General features: G+C 31.2%; 1 protein-coding gene across 3 annotated transcripts in view; it reads left to right on the top strand.

Annotated features, from left to right (window-relative positions):
- The window catches only part of LOC122272511 (uncharacterized), a 29,509-nt gene extending 12,232 nt beyond the window's left edge, over positions 1-17,277 (top strand). For all 3 annotated transcript variants that reach the window (XM_087149415.1, XM_071180594.2, XM_043056296.3), the window contains 5 exons: positions 4,666-4,797; positions 7,925-7,969; positions 8,049-8,114; positions 13,193-13,248; positions 17,159-17,277. In XM_087149415.1, coding sequence (XP_087005541.1) covers positions 4,666-4,797; positions 7,925-7,969; positions 8,049-8,114; positions 13,193-13,248; positions 17,159-17,171 — 312 coding nt within the window. In that variant the 3' untranslated portion in view covers positions 17,172-17,277. The remainder of the gene's footprint in view (positions 1-4,665; positions 4,798-7,924; positions 7,970-8,048; positions 8,115-13,192; positions 13,249-17,158) is intronic.
- The last annotated feature ends 206 nt before the right edge of the window (positions 17,278-17,483 follow it).

Raw genomic sequence — 17,483 nt, forward strand, 5'->3', positions numbered from 1 at the left:
ATTGTTTATTAAAAATCTATTATAATTGCAAAACATATAAAAGTAATTATTTCTATTTTTTTTCTCATTTTTTTCAGTATCATTTAGTTTATATATCTTAACATAGAGACCCATAAAAGTATAGCTGTTTGTTTAAGCTAGATAACAAACAATTAAAATTATCAAAGAAAGAAAAAATCAATTGTCAAAGATGTAAAAAATCAAAGATGCAGATTTGACCTCTACGATACAAATCTGACGCAAATGCGTAAAAATTCGAGTACTAGCACTCAAGCTTAATGGCTCACGGGGTTGACCTCAAGTATGATAAATTATTAGTGCATATGATACTTAAAGTAGTGAAATCAGACACAAAAACGTATTTTCTCTGAATAAACATACCTTTTTTTTGGCCGGATTTGAATTCCTTGTTGAATGTTGTTCGTAAATGGTGGTAAATGGTGTTGGGGAAAATGTTTAATCTGTAAAATATAATCAGCAATCTGTAAAATATTGTTCCAATATAGTGGTCTTGGCAATAATAGACGTATTGTAATAGACTCGGTAATAATAGTCATTACGTTTGGGTTACTAAAGGATCAAATTTCTTGCTAATGGTAACTAGTGCTGAGGTCTTCTCTCTTCTGGGAGGTATTGGTTTGATGCGACAATATGATTTGCAAATGCGACGTGTCGAATAAGCACATACGTCACAAGTTTTTGAATTTCTCTTGATCTGCTGTTTATAATACTGTTGTAGTTATAAGTATTGTTTGGCATCTTGCAAAATTAAGATGGAAGAAAAAAATGGTTGATGAACCCTAGCGACAATTTCACCTTGTCCCCTGTTGGACTCATAATTGGTTCAATATGGATCCTATATGAACATGCACCGAGGGATCAATATTGAGTTGTCTAAATTTTTATAATATTGGTCGGATATATTGCCTATATTGGCTGAATAATGAATAAAAAATATCGGATGAATCTGACAATTTTATATAGGGCTGATATTGGTTGTAAATTGGCTGTAAAATATTCGGGTGAGTCGGACAATAATATATGGGGCCAATATCGGATAATAACGGCCCTCTGAACCTTTATTGAGCTAAGATTCGTGAATATTGGCTCAATAAGGGCTCAAGCTGCTTTCCTGCTAGAGAACCGCGATCATAAATTTGATGTGCTGAAAAACAAACATCATTAGCATTCAAAAAGAGTTCAGAATTTTTGGAGGAGTGCCAAATATATCTTACCATTTTATTACAATTTAGCAATAGTAATTCATGATGAAATTTTGCACCACAAGTTTCTGTATTATGATGAATACCTACCTATATATCGCCTTCGCGTCAGTTGGCACAAAAGGCCTCAAGTCTCTTTTTTTTCTAGGTATTCCTGTCCAAAGCAGGTTCTGTTGCCTCATCGCATTCATTTAGTTTTGCTTTGCACAAATTTTGGCGCATTTATCCCAATAGCAAAAATAAAAAAAAGGGCCCTTATTGGTCCATTATGCACGAATCTTGACTCAATAAGGGTTCAGAGGGCCGTTATTTTTCGGATATTAACCTTAAATAGAATTAACCCATTCATCCGATATTCTACATCCACTTTATAACCAATATCGGTCCTGTAGTGAATTGTCAGCTTCACCTGCTATTTAATATTCATTATTCAGCCAATATAGACCATTATAGGATGATCAATATTAAGAAATCTATTTCATCCTATTATTGGACATATTCTTAAAGGGCCCATATTGAGCCTATTTTGGGCCCAAATGGAGCCAAGATAAATTTGTTGATAGGGTATCTTTGTTAAGCAAATCTTTACCTTCATTGTTTATGTTTTCCATCAGGTGCCCAAGTAAGGTGTGACCCTGTTTTAAACAAAGGGTATGTCCTGTTCATCTCCATCTTACTTTCAAAATTCCCTTATGATTAAATGATAATTTTTCCTTTTTAAATTGATTTTTATTTGAAACGATGTTAAGCCAGAAGATTTTTAAAACAATGCTTACGCATTTGTTCTGAAATGCTTTCAATCTGTCTAGTTCAGTTTTTTGAAGGTTTCAACATTCAGCACCATGTGAAAGCAAGGAATGAACAACAGCTTTAAATAATTTGTTTTTTTTTTTGTTGATTTCATAAGGCAAGGTTTGAAAGACAAGGAATTTAGTTTAAAAATAAAATAAAATTAAGAAGTGAGTAAAATTAAGAAGCCAGTATTTTTGAAAGGTATTTTTATAAACAATAATAAACAGCGACAAATACTATAAAGAGAAGCTTTCTATTTATGTATCAAATCTATTGCCACCTTTTTTATATGAATGTTGGACTTTACTGCACTGCGAATCTTACATTTTCATATTTGAAGTTCGCCAAAATTTTTAAAGGCTTCTGAAACAGGTTCTAGCTTTTATCATTACGCTGTTGTCTTTTTTTTACTATTGCTGTAAGATGTGTGATAGAATAAATTCTTTATCTCTTCCTTCGAATTTATTTTTTATCTTATTATAAAATTTTGCATCCCTTCTCATGGTTCTCGTTTTATTCTTGTTAATTTGTATACAGGTTAGATTTTTCAATATTTATTAAATTTTTCGGTCTTCTTTTCAAGACAGATAAATCTAGATGAAATCAGGATTACGTCATCTGCATAATCAAAATCTTCCATGGTGGAGATAAAATTCCATCTCATCTCTCTTCTTTCATTTTTGATTGTATTGTTCATAATTCAGTCAATAGTAATCATAAATAAAATCATTAATACTTGTCGTCAAAGAAGTCTGCAAATAATATATCTAAAATAATATTTGTAAATATTATAGCATAGAAATATATATATATAGGATTAAATATTTAAAAATGCAAGTATGAAATATTTTGTAAAAATGCATTTTAAAGGTTTCTTGAAGCCAAAAGACTCACCCATTACAGAGCGGGTTGGGTGACAACTTTAAAATTTAGAATTGGAATTCCTACTTATTTTTGATTGCAGATTTAGATTCTCCAGAAAAATTTGCTTTATTTGATTTTGGTATCACTGAATGCATTCTTAAAATATTTTACACTCTTATTCATGGAGTTCTGATCCAATGCATTTTTCTCGAAATATTTGACAGTTTTCATATTTTTTGACACCTTGCATAACATGAGCATACTATATGCAAGGTATTTTTTTTCTACCCTGTATTTTTAAAATTCCTATAAGAAATGAAAACCAAAAAGGAAACACATTAGTGGTTAATATTTTCCGAATTTATTTAACCGAGAAAAAAAAGCACTTTCGAAATCTGGCAAAATCACGATACAGGTAGGCGAGAGTAAAAAATCAACAAGACAGAATCGACAATCAGAGAAAAGTTGAAAACTGATTATTAAAAACATCTTCAAGTTTCAACCCCCTATGAAACCTGCCTTGATGTTTATTGTATTCGCCTACATCTATTGTAATTTCTCAGATTTCCATAGTGTTAAATATTGATTGGCAATTTCTACTTTCATGTTGCGATTTATATTTTCATGTCCTAAACTGTTAAAAATTCCTTGGCACGTTGCACCAAAAATTGGTATTCATTTGCTGGCTACATAAAATGGAGCTCAATTTTACCATATTTTGGTCTTTTCACTAGCCCCAAATATCACTAGAAGGTTGCATCAAAAGTAGGAATTTTGAAGGAACAAAACACCTTTTCATTCTTTCTTTTACCAAAGCAGAGGAAGATTGCACCATTATTAGGTATTTCCAAATGGCTCAAATGCAGGTTGCTGTTTACCGTAAAAAAATTATTTACCGTAAGTAGGTTATTTTAGGACATATCTCTAACTATTTTACACCACCGACCAAATTTAAAAAGGCAACATAAAAAAAATGGAAAATTCAACGTATAAAATAATTAATACAAATGCATGCATTTACTTATCTTAACCTAAGTTAATACTTAAAACAACATGCATTAGCCGTCCCGATACACCGAGAGAGAGTTGTAAAGAAAAAATGGCGTCGTAAGCAAATATCGTTCAGTTTACAGTCACCGTCAAAGTTTTGTGCCTTTTATCAAATTTCAGGGCAGTTACTTGCACTATAGAAGTATTTCTCGATCATATTTCAAAATTTATGGTGCAACCAGAATAAAATGATCCTTCCTTTAGTTAAACTTTGGGACAATCAGACACTTTGCACCAAATGCTGGTTTCTAGATTCACCGAGTTTTTTTTTATAGTGTATAGTACTTTCATTTCTGTTGATTCAGAAGATGCATAATAAGAGTGGTTTTTATGGAACACCCTATACTCAAGAAATTTACTGATACTTTATGATTGCTACTGATGGTATATGAAATTTTTTATAGCTATTCAGTGAATTTTTAAATTATATTTCAGAAGTATTTCTCGATCATACTTTACAATTTATGGGGCAACTAAAAAAAATGATCTTTTAGTCCGTTAAATAGTGGGATATTGAGAAACTTTGCACCAAATACTGGTTATAGATTTACTGAGTTTTTTTTTATAGTGTATTGTATTTTCATGTTTTTATTTTTGTTGATTATAAGAACGCATATTAAGGGTGGTTTTTAAGGAACACTCTTTACTTAAGCCATTCACTGATACTTTATGATTGCTAATGATGGTATCTAACATTTTTTTATAGCTATTTAATGGCTTTTAAATTGTATTTCAGGCTATTAACTTTGTTAGAGAGACAGTGATTGCACAATGTGATCTCAATGGTGAATCTGGATTGCCACTGTGCGAAGAAGGAAATGTAACTTCATGCCTTTTGCCTTATATGTGTTCGAACAAAGAGAAACTCGTAAGGACGCTTCAAGCAATTTATTACCATTTCCAAAAATTTATAATGTCAGTTTTTTATACTTAAAATTGCTATTTATTTATTATACGATTTATTACCGAAAAAGTAAATTAAATTTTGTATACAACTTAAATTTTTCGACTTTAAATTAAAAATAAATAATAAAAAATTTTAAAAAATTTGTAATTTTCCATCAGAAATTTTTTTAATTTTATTTATTCAATTAAAACTTCATACTATTACCAGTCTATTTTGGTAACTATCCTCCCTTAACTCACGGAATTACCATCACTGATTAAACAATTAATTAATTACTGAGGTCTTAAAAAAATACGTGACAACGCACATAATTTGAAAAACCTATGAAAGAAAATACGTCGCGAAAATCCTCCCCTAACTACTAAAAACTGCTAAAAATAGTGTTATATAAAAGAAGGGGACCCATACAGTTTGGAAAAAAAAAATGAAACAATCCGAATAACTTTTGACTTAACGGTTTGAAAGGGTGATTTCAAATATGCTAAATAATTATTGCAGACACCTCATTTCGCTAAATAGACGTACCTTTTTTTACGTCGGATTCGGGTTCCTTACCCTCAAAATATAAGGGGTTGCCACTATCTGGATAATATGGGCCCGATTGTTTTTGTCAGGACAGCAGTCCAAAATTTGAACCTCTTAATGTTAATTATATTTTTCGTGTATTTCGTCGTATCTCGAGAAATTTTTAAGCGAATCGAAAAATTCTTGCATATATTTATATAAATTCGCTCATCCAAAGAAAATTACACAAAAAATTACTTTTTATTTTGCTTAATTCGAAAAAATTTTATCTGTAAGGAACTTAAATTTTTACGTCATTTTAAAAAAGTTAATTTTATAAGGAAAAATACAAAATTTGAACGAAATCGATCAAATAGTTTTGGAGAAATAGAATATTTTAAAAGTCAGATATTTAAACTTCTATATCTCTTGGAACTATTCTTTCCGATTTCATAAAAAATTTCGTATTTTGCTGTAATAACATTCTGAAAAATGGTCAAAAAATTCCTATACCGAAAGCATGTAAACTACCTTTACATCTACAGAAACTAAAGAGAGATTTTGAGCGCGCTGATTGGATTTCTCGGAGTTGACCTCTGTTACTCCTTTTTGTAGCTCCTTCCTAATATCATTTCTCCGTAATTTGTTCCGAATTGGCCAAGAACGCTGTAAATTAACTGGCCAAAGACCGAAATTGTTCTTGATTTCGGGAACTGGCCTGCCAGATCGCGAATTGGCCGAGGATGGCTGTGGATGGCAGTGGCACTTGACCTTAAAAAAACATCAGTGTGGGATATACCGGGCAGTGGCACTTGACCTTAAAAAAACATCAGTGTAGGATATACCGGGCAAATGTATACCGGGCAGTGCCACTTGAGCTTAAAAAAACATCAGTGTGGGATATACCGGGCAGTGGCACTTGACCTTAAAAAAACATCAGTGTAGGATATACCGGGCAAATGTATACCGGGCAGTGGCACTTGACCTTAAAAAAACATCAGTGTAGGGTATACCGGGCAAATGTATACCGGGCAGTGGTACTTAACTAGACCTAGTATGACAAGACCTTTGGTATGCATGAAAATTAAATAGACAATTTAATAATGATTATTAAATTAACGATTATTAAATTAATGATTATTAAATTAATGATTATTAAATTAATGATTATTTAATAGACAATTTAAAAACTTCTATTTTTTATATTTTTAAATTAGAAGATTTATAAGAATTATTTATATAAGTATAGAAGGCCGCCAAAGTAAAATATTCACTGATCATTTCAATTATTTCGAACTTTGGCCAGCCATCCTCGGCCACTTCGCGATCTGGCCGGCCAATTCCCGAAATAAAAAAAATTCGGACTTTCGCCAAGAGGGCCGGCCAATTCGTGATCTGGCCGGATTTTCGGCTTTGGCCGTAACATGTACATAATCTTGCTGCTAAAAATTATCTGGGCTTTAGAATAGACAAATAACTTAAATATTTTAAAAGTTATTAAACTTTTTAAAAAATCGCCAATTTGATGACATTTTTCCACCTAGATGAAAATTATCAAAATCATTGTCGTATTCTAGGTTTTTGCAATTTCTTATAAGCCTAGATAATGCAGCATTGGAGTAAGTTTTTAAGTATTAAAAAATAAGACAACAAACGCTTTTCATTTTCACAAAACTGTGGCTTTTCTCCATATTGACGTTTTGCGCCATTTTAAAAATAAGAGTAGTCAGTACTGGCTTCAGATTGGCTAAATTTTAACCTAACAGTCGTGAATAACAATTCACAAGAAAGCGTCATTTCATATTACGACGAAGTCTTCGTTAAACAGTTTTAAACGTTTAGCCTTCACTATTCTTTAAACAACAAACAACTTTAGTATGTCACTTCACTTATTAAAGTGCACTGCTCATGCTTGCTAACGTCTTTCCTGACTGAAATTTTCAATCAAAATTCGTTGCTCTAAAAAAGGTTAGGAAGTAGTATCCCTTTTCGTCAAATGTTTGATTTCGTCAAGTGTTTGATTTGAGCCGTGATGATTCAAGGGATAGAGTGTTTGCCTTGCAATGAGATGAACCTTGTTCGAATCCCAGTGATGGCTGGTCGATTTGAATTTCGCATCCGGCTTGCGCTGACGTAAAATATTCTCAGTGGTTGACGGATCATGGGTTAGGGTCCCTTTGCCGTCAGGCTAACCGTTTGCGGTTCTCGTGGTCTTCCTCTCTATGTAACGGAAATGCGGGTTAGTTCCATCAAAAAGATACTTGATTCCGGAGTTTCCTTGTCCTCTGGATTGGGTTCAAAATGACAAGGTTATGGAGTTGAACATTAGTAGTCGTAAACTCAAAAACTTGGGTCTGCTGTTAAACGACGATTAGAAAAAAAATAATGAATAAAAGTGTTTGATTTCGTGTGTGTTGATTTGTGTTCTAAATTTAAGCTGTTAACTAAAACATTGAATCATTTTAGATTACTCGTTTAATCAAGAGGTTAGAATCATTTCATTTTCTTAACGATTGCTATTTTGATTAACAATTTCTTATTTATAATTTTATATTCTTAATGCTCACCTTTAATTTTGCTGCAGAAAAGTCACTTGACAGCAGTCTTCGAGTCTTTGAATGAATACAATGTAAGTAATGATTCTTAAAATTGCAAAATCTTAGATATTTAACGATAAGTTTTTTTATTTATTCAAATTTTATTTGCAGATCGATCTTTCAACTTCAACAGATCCAATAAAAGTTGCTGATAATAAGAAATTGGAAGAGTTCAAAGTAAGTTAAATTTTCTTTTAGTTTCCACAAACATACCCGATTCAATTAAATACACTTTAAGCATGCATTAAGTGAAAATCTGCAGGTATGTCATAACAAGACTACGAGAGAATAAGACTACGAGAGATAGAGTTATTAAAAATAAATAAATAAAATAAAAATAAATTAAATAAAAATAAATAAAATATGAATAAATAAAATTAAAATAAACAAAATAAAAATAAATAAAATAAAAATATATAAAATATAAATAAATTGAAGAGGAGAAAATAATTTTATTGCCGCCAATCTTGAAATGAAAACCAATGGAAAATAATTTTGAAAGAAATACGTAAGGGAGTTTCGAGTGATGCTCCCTACGTTTCGCGTTTTCAGTTTTACAAAAAACAAAATTATTTTTGCTTTGTTTTTAAGCCTATTTTGAAAAAACATCGATATATATATTTCTCTTACACGGCGATAAAAAAAGCCTCATTACAACTCCCCGAATGGCAACACTAGAAAATCGACCAATGATTTCCGCTAAAAATGTCGCATGCCAAATCTAGTTTAGGTGGCTCTTTTAAAGCGCTTATAAAAACGGAAACTGAAATAACCAGAGAGAGCATCGGCTGCGGCAATCTCATAGTATTGAGCTAGGCAGAAGTGAGTAGCCTTTGTCGATAGATCTCTATTTTAGCATTTTGTTCAAAAGCGCTTTTTTTTCACGAATTTATATATTACGAATTTATTTGACGATTTTTGATTTATATCACGAATTATACTATAGCACATTTCTAATAGGTTTAACGAATTACATGTCATTTATTTGAATTCAAATTTATTTCAATGACTTAGTATTTACTAAAAATAAATATTTTTTTATTAAAAAAAAAGTTGTTATATGGATTTGAATGACTGTTTTGAATTCTTAGAATTATGTGCATTTGCAATGTACCTAAGTAGCGAGCGAAGCAAACCATATAAGATTGCGTAGCAATTTTCGGGGGTTGGCAAGCGTCAGCGAGCAGGGGGCGCAGCCCACTAGTTTTAATTATTTTCTGCTTTCAATTATAGGTTTATTGCTTTAGGTCGGAGAGTGGTTGAAGATTTAATTAGCACTAGTACCATTTGAGAAATAATGCAGCTTGTATTAATAAGGCTTATAATTCTAGTTATAGGCTCATAAGGCTTATAGTTCTAGTTGTAATTTGAGTACTATAATTAGTTGAAAGATATTCGAAATTTAGATTGACACTGAATTCCTAATATGTTAGATTATAAATTCTTATTTAAGATTTTATTGTCATCTAGAGTGGTAAAAATTTGTGGGGACAATAGTTATCGACAATGTCGACATTCATCTACAAAAAGGTACCCCATCATAGAAATCGAGTTAACATGTCTTATATACTAGTGGATTGGAACTGCATCTTTGTATTGGTAGGAAAACTACAGTACTCATCCACCAAAATTATAGCTGTGATAGAATTAGATGAACTGATACCACTGGTTGATTCATTGCCATTTTGTGAGAAGCCGGAAGTTCTGTATTAACATCACCGTACTTTTAAGTGCTGATTGTGAGGGCTGTATTAAGTTCACGGTTGTGGTTGCTCCTGCGTTGCCTTTAGCAGTCGAGTGTATACGGTGTACGCTGTTTGTGATCGAGATTGAGTAGCAGCAGTGCCAGGAGAATTTTGCTGTCACAAGTAGCAAGCCAACTGTTTCACATGGACCACCCATCGAAGTAGGCGTGTTCAAATCAAAGTGGGAGTTTCTGTCAAGGTAGGCGTGTTTACATCAAGTCCGGGTCACCAATGTGGGGCTAATAGTTAGCGACAATGTCAACTTTCATTTGTGAAAAGGTACCCCGACATAGAATCGTGTTAACATGTCTTATATACTAGGAATTGGAATTGTATCTTTGTAGTGGTAGACAATTACAAATTTCAATTGGCGATAATGATAACGCTGCATGTAGTGGTAAGGAAACGATTGATATTTGTATTGTCATCCAGAATTAAAATTTTAATATACTTGCTGATTGGAAAATAGTCAAACTTTTATTAATTATGAATTCTATTTGGTAATTATATGAAGATAAATGTATTAAACAACTTTTTAAAACAACTGAAAAGACATTGTCATTAGGCATTGAACTCAAGGAGCTATTTGAGTGCTCTTGCTAATCGGAAAGTAGTCGATTTTTTTATTTCAAGATTCCATCCTTACAGATATGAAAGCGAGTTTATTAAAACGTAGTGAAAAATATTTGGTTGTCTGACCAGTTATCAATCCAAACAATATAGAAACAATGTTTCGGCGTTTTTTAGCTTACAAAAATGATATTTTAAAGTTGGTGTTTTATTTTTTCGTCTTTACTAGGTGTTACGTATTTTCATTTGTCTTTTGTTCGTGAATTGTAAAGTATTATTTTTTGGTGTCTGAGAAATGTCAAACAGCTAAATAATCTGAAGGCCGTTTGTTTTATTTAATACAGCGTAAAATCTCCTTTTAAAATGAAAAAAAAACAAACTATCACTTGTTTTATAATAATTTAAGTTTTATACAGTGAGCAAAACATAGCGACTTACAATATTTAAGCTTACTATAGACTCTAAACAACTTTTGATCTATTGATCCACATCTTCACGTACCGAGAAAAACTTTTTAGATTTTCTAAGGTCTAACTTAACCCTGAATAGTTCCGTGTTGGCTGAGTTGATAGAAAGTTTGCCTCTTATTGAGGTGACTCGGGTTCGAATCCCAGTCATGGCTTGTCGATACGAATTCCTCACCCGACTATCACTGACCACTATGCTGACGTAAAATATAGGGGAGAGTGGGGTCAATTGTAACGTTTTTTACTTAACTATTTTTAACTAACAAAAAATCCAATTTACTATTAGTATTAATTGACAGACGATTAAAGTAGACTATCCTCTACTAGAAAAAAAATAAATACCTGATTTTAAATGTTATTATATTAGTTATTATCAATTTTTGACAGTCGTGCAGTTGTTACAATTGTCCCCACTTACGGAGGCAATTGTAACAGTTCATAAATTCAACTAAAACATAGTTAATTATACATATTATCATAGTTGTGATATATTTTTTTATTGATCAAAATAGTAGTGATATTTTAGGAGTAAAAATAATGAGCAGAGACCTAAAGGGTTAGACTTTTAACTTTAAGGTGTTAAAAATTTTAATTTTTGCTGTGAAAGGTGACAAATAAAATAATGCACATGCAACATAATATAAATGATATAGGAAACTATTGGTGGTTCTTAAAGAGTTAAGTAATGGTTTGTAAACATAAGATTATTTATTTTCAGCTGTTACAATCGTCCCTTTACTTATTGTTACAATTGTCCCGAAGACGCCATTTCAGCTTCATTTGTTAAAAACAATGCTAGTTAATTAGCTAAACTAATATTTTTTTATTGAAGTGTTAATTAAGGTGTCCACTTACATATTCGGTTACTAATTTTTATTTGTTTAAACAAAATTACTTTGTTACAATACAATATTCTAATACCAAAAAAAGTACTTGCGTGGCGTGAAAATATCTTCTGTGATGTAACTCTTTCAAAAGTACATAAAAATGGTTGCCATCAGGGGTGTACACGTAGATTTATTAAATACACCTTGTGCACCACCTAGGAACCAAATCTAGAACCCAACACTCGAAATTTTTGCTCTGTTACAATCGTACCCTGTTACAATTGACCCCACTCTCCCCTACTCAGTGGCAGACAAATCATGGGTTAGAGTCAGACTAACTGTGGGAGGTTTTCGTAGTTTTCCTCTCCATGTAACGTAAATGCGAGTTAGTTCCATCATAAATTCTTCCAAGAAAGTAAATTTCTCCCAATGCTTGATCCAGAAGTTCCTTGCTCTCTGGATTGGATTCAAAATTACAAGGCAACGGAGTTGAACATTGGTAGTCGTAAACTCAAGATTGGGTCAGTTGTTCAACGACGGTTACAAGAAAAAAAAAAAGAAGAAACGTTAATAGCAACCCACGTTTCAAAATGACCTGAATACACATCAATTCATACAATTGAGTGAGTAGCTATTTAAGGTAAAATGTGCTAAGTTGTTAATATTGATTATACTTCAAATTATGAAATCATATTTAAATACTTTTTTCTGAATAAACATATCTTTATTTTCTTCTCAACTTCCTTGAATACATAAATCTCCGATACATGAAAAGTAATTGTAATTTGAAAGAAATGGTCCCTATAATAAATGCAAGAAAGAGATCAATAGCTTGGATTCCTTAATGTTGTTCGACTTTTTTTTTACGTATCTCTGATTCGGTACATATCGCTTTAATAATTTAGTAAAGAGCGCGTTCGAATGCTTGGACCATAGTATGTTATTTTCAATTTCTGTATGTTATTTTCAATTACAAAAAATTTGTTTATTTTAAAATAATTCCATGTAAACCTTTTTTTATAAAGTAATTATTTTATTTAGTAATTATTTAGTTTTTTATTAAGTAATTATTTTACATTATTAACTTTAATAATGGTGTGTAAAGTGCTTAAATTTAGTATTTTAATATAAATTATTTTAAATGACAACATCCAAAATATATAGAAAATAGGACGTAAAATCTTCAAATCTAACAACTCTTAAAGCGCGGAATTTTTTTAATATTTTTTTTATGTATATTTCCTTATTCAGAAGCTTTGCAGCAATTTCTTTCAAGTTTTAACTTCGTTATTTAGAAATATATAGTTTGAAATTATGTACAAGATTTTGCACCATAAAAGACAAAGTGTTTTCGATCATTATTAAATTAAATAATATATTAAACATAATAAATAATTCTCTAAAAAAATTATTTTTTCACAAAATAACTTTGATTAAACGAGTTTTATAATTGTATGAAAAGAACTTTTTAGTTCGTATAAGTAGTTTCGAAAATTCCGATGTTAATTTTCATACTCCAAAGTGCATATTTTTTAGTTTTCAATTCTGATAAGGATTTTAGAAATGTATATAAAGATTGGCTTTTATCAGAGCACTTAGTGTTTCCTGTTCAATGCTTGTGTGTTAAAAATTCAAAGTTTTTTCAGGTTTGCTTTTCCCCATTCATTAGCTATTGCATGATGCTTCCCACGTACTGCAAAAGGTAGGTAAAACAAGCAAAAAAAAAATTAAAGTTTATTCTTGATTGATTATTATTTGCAATGAGTGTTTGAAATATTAAAAAATGTTTTGTGTTCTTTCATTGAAAGAATAATTACAAAAGATGAGTAACTAGATTATTTAACTGTATTTTTATTTAGAGTTAAAGTACATCAGTAACTAGGTTAAAGCGGGGATTAAATCTTGAAAACATTTAGCATTTGAAAACATCTAGCATTTTGTGTGTATTTTATGTTACTTATACCAATTGCCAATCAGCAAGCTTGTTTGAAATCAAGCGAATATTTAATGAAGATGGTGAGTCTTCGAATCTAGCCTGGTGCACGTTAAATCCATCGGGGTCACAAAGTACAAGTTCCCATAACTAATCAATACCTCTGGCGGTATTGATCTCTGAGTTCCCTTGTCTTCTGTATTAGGCTCAAAATTACAAGGCTACGGAACGAAACATTAGTAGCCATTAACTGAAGTTTGCGTCGGCTGTTCAATGACGGTTATAAAACAAAATATATACAGCTTTTTGTAGTGTTGGTGATTTTATAAGTGTTCTGAAAAAGATTTGCATAAAATGTGTAAGAACACATTATAAATATAAAAACATTGCGTTTTAATATTTATAAAAACTAAAAAAAAATTTTTTTTTTATCTAAAAATAACATTTATTAGATACCCATGATCTTTCCGTACGTATTAAGTAAGTTTTTTGCTATTTTCGCCTATTATACCTGTGGAGCATTTATTAAAAAAAAAAAACACTCCTTAATAAACGATAGCAAAGGATATAAGTCTCTCACCTTGGTTTTCTAGTGGGTTGTTGCATCAAACAAATTTTGCAATACGTAGATTTGTACAGTTACTCGCCTTTAAAAAAATGGAAATTACCTTTCAAAAAATAAGTTTATTATTAAATAAATGCATTGAATCTAATGTTCTAAATTATCAATCTAATGTTGATTGAGATCTAATGTTCTTGACAAAATTAGTGAAATGAAATTGATACTTATTGAAAGTCTGAATATAGTATATTAGCTGAATAAAGTGTCATTGCATTTTTTTTTTGTGCAACAGATGGCAGTAGTGCAGTTTCTGAATGACTTGGAGTATTTGCAACAATAGTTTTCGTCATTGATATCTAACAGTTTAAGCTTCATTGTAAAGAACGATTTGGGGTATTTAGTTGAGTTTTGGTCCTTTAAAGCACGTTTAATAAAGAATATCAAAGTGTTCATTTTCGCCAAATTTTGCAATTTTATTTCTGTAAAGGGAGAAACGCGTGTCAAAAATTGCGTTTTTCCCTCCACAGAGTTTACGGTGACAATGTTCTACAAGAAAGACAATGCCAAAACAGGCTGAAGAAATAGTTAACTGGTGATTTTAATTTGAAGGATGCTCCCTATATCAGGAAAGCCTATCAGAATTAAGGATGACAAAATTAAGACTTTGATCTAGTCAAACACACGAGAGATTCCCCAAACATTAAAGATAAGTAAAAAAAAAAAAAAAAAGACTGGCGTGCTTTCATCAACTAAATTTTGCAATACTTAGATTTGTAGAGTTACTCGCTTTACGTAAATAGAAATTGCCTTTTTAAATATAAGTTTATTATTAAGGGATTTTAGAAGGAATTTTAGTTTGAGGAACGTAAGGAATTTTAGATTGAGATCTAATGTTCTTGACAAGATTAATTAAATGAAACTGAAACTTAAAGTTAGTATATTGTATATTTGTTGAGTAAAATGTGTGTTATTCCTTTTTTTTTTGCAATAGATGGCAGTAGTTCAGTTTCTGAATTAATGGGAGAATTTGCAGCAGTACTTTTCACGTAATTGATATCTGACAGTTTAAGCTTCATTGTGAAGAACGATTTAGAGTATTTCGTTAAGTTTTTGTCATTTCACAGCACGTTGAATGTGAAAGATCACAGTGTACATTTTTGTCATCTTTTACTATTTTACTTCTGTAAAGGGAAAAACGTGAGTCAAGCTTGTTAAAAATTGCGTTAAGTTAATATGACAATGCTCTACAAAAACGTCAATGCCAAAACTGGCTTCAGAAATTCCGAGCTGTTGATTTTGATTTGAGGGATGCTGCCTTGATCAGGAAAACCTATCCGAATTGATGATGACAAAATTAAGACATTGATCCAATCAAACCCACGTTACAGGACACGAGAGATTGCAGAGGCATTGAAGTTTAGTAACAGAAAAAGTGTTCACATCCCTCTAAAGAGACCGGGGCACGTAGGAAATTTCGAAATTTAGGTGCCTCATGAGCTTAAAGAAGTTCATTTAACAGCACGAATAAAATTTACAATATGTTCATGAAGCGTGAAGAAAGCGACCCTTTTTAAAAAAACGAAACTGGTAATGAGAACTGGTGATGAGAAGAGGATTGTTTACAACAATGTGATGCCCAAGCGGTTTTGGTCACGAGATGAAGATTCGCCATCAAAGACTTCAAAACCAGAATTTCACACGAAGAAGGTTATGCTTGCTCTCAGTGTGGAAGGATGTCATGTTTCTTTTTTTTGTTGGGGGGGGGGTTCCAACAAAGGAATGAAACAATCAATCCAAATGTGTACTGTAGGCAATTGGACAGCAATTGGCTTGCGGTTTGGAAATTGGATAAACCTTTAACTGAACTTTGAAAAATTTAGAAAAAAAAAACGCAATGACTTTTTACTCAACCCAATACATTATAGAAACTTTAAACAGTGCCATACAGTAATAAAAATAATTAACATAGGATTGAAGATTATATCTTGTAATATATATGTATTTCTTAACATCATCTTAATATGAATTTGTCGAATTTCTTCCTGAATTTTTACAAAATGGCTTTTTTCGTCATAAACTCGTTGCACTTCCGTCAGTCATCGTAACTAAAAATCTTTTAAAGTTTTTTTCAAGATGGTGGTTGCATTATCAGCTAAAGCAGAATAAGAACTGATGCCAAATCGCACGATTTAATGCCACGTCTCGATTATAAGTATGCCTCATTAAGTTCATTTTTGTCATAGAAATATGAAATATACAATGACTTTTTATAAATAGAGGTATAAAATGTAGCAAAGATTTCTATAACCATGTCATTTTACTTAAAAGCGGGGGGCACCACCTTGCTCTCAAACTAAGTGATCATGCTTTTGCTAAAGCTGATCGCTCAGAACCTCTAAACTTTGGAGTCTTCAGAAATTAATTTAATCAGAAATTAATTAGTTTTTAATAATATCATTAAGTGACCATGGTTTTGGCTTTCATCCATCACCCATTTAACTGTTCATCCATCTAAAATACTGTTTTCGTTAAATCAAAATAATTGTTAAGTAATGAATATTGATTTATACTTGTCGATGATTTAGTAAAAGTGTTATATTCTCTTTTGTATGTTTAGCATATTTTATTTTTAAATATAAAAAGTTCGCCAAACTTTAGCGAGAAAAAGAAATCTTTATTTGGGAAAAGCATTAGAAAATGATTTAAACAGGCTGCGGTAGCCTAGATAATGCTTAAAGATTAGTTTTGTCGTGATTTGTAGAGATCCGTAATAAAATCTTTTTTTTTATTTATGTTGTTTGAACTAATTATTTAACTAATATTTCGAGAAAATTTTTTTTTCCTTGGTTTATATGGGCTTCGGGTTAGTTGAGAAACGAGAAATGCATTATTTGCTGCAGAATCACAGGCTTCGAAAAGGTCCAAAAAGTACTTTTCATATTTAAGTTCACGCTTTTAATATATTAAATTAATGCAAAAATGTTATTTTTTTCTAAAAAAAAAAGAAACTGTTTCTGTTTTAAAAAAAACTTGGAAAATGAATGACACTGTGTGAAAATCATTGTTTTATAATTTTTAACTAATTTTATTTTTATGAAGTTTTCTTTTGCTTTTCAGTGAAATGGGTTGAGGAATCAGGAGCTATCGTCTAGTCTCTTTGAGGATCATAAGGAAAAAAAAGAATGAAATTTCTAAAAACCCCTTCTTCCCAGATACTATTAAAGATAATTGTTTAGAATATATTTAGGTTGTGTGGTGTTTTCTTCTTACATTATGAGGATATAAAATTAGAATATAATTGGTATTTTCATTGCATTGCTAAAAGGTTTTGCTCACAAGGTGTTAGGCCTGTCCACACTTAGAAATTCTACCAAGCAGGTAGGACAGGAGTCATAATAACAGATATGATTCATCAATACGTCAAAGGGCAAGTGTGTTATGA

This window comes from Parasteatoda tepidariorum, chromosome 8 (genome assembly GCF_982258835.1).
Source record: "Parasteatoda tepidariorum strain Cologne lab strain chromosome 8, Ptep-v5.0, whole genome shotgun sequence".
NCBI lineage: Eukaryota > Metazoa > Arthropoda > Arachnida > Araneae > Theridiidae > Parasteatoda > Parasteatoda tepidariorum.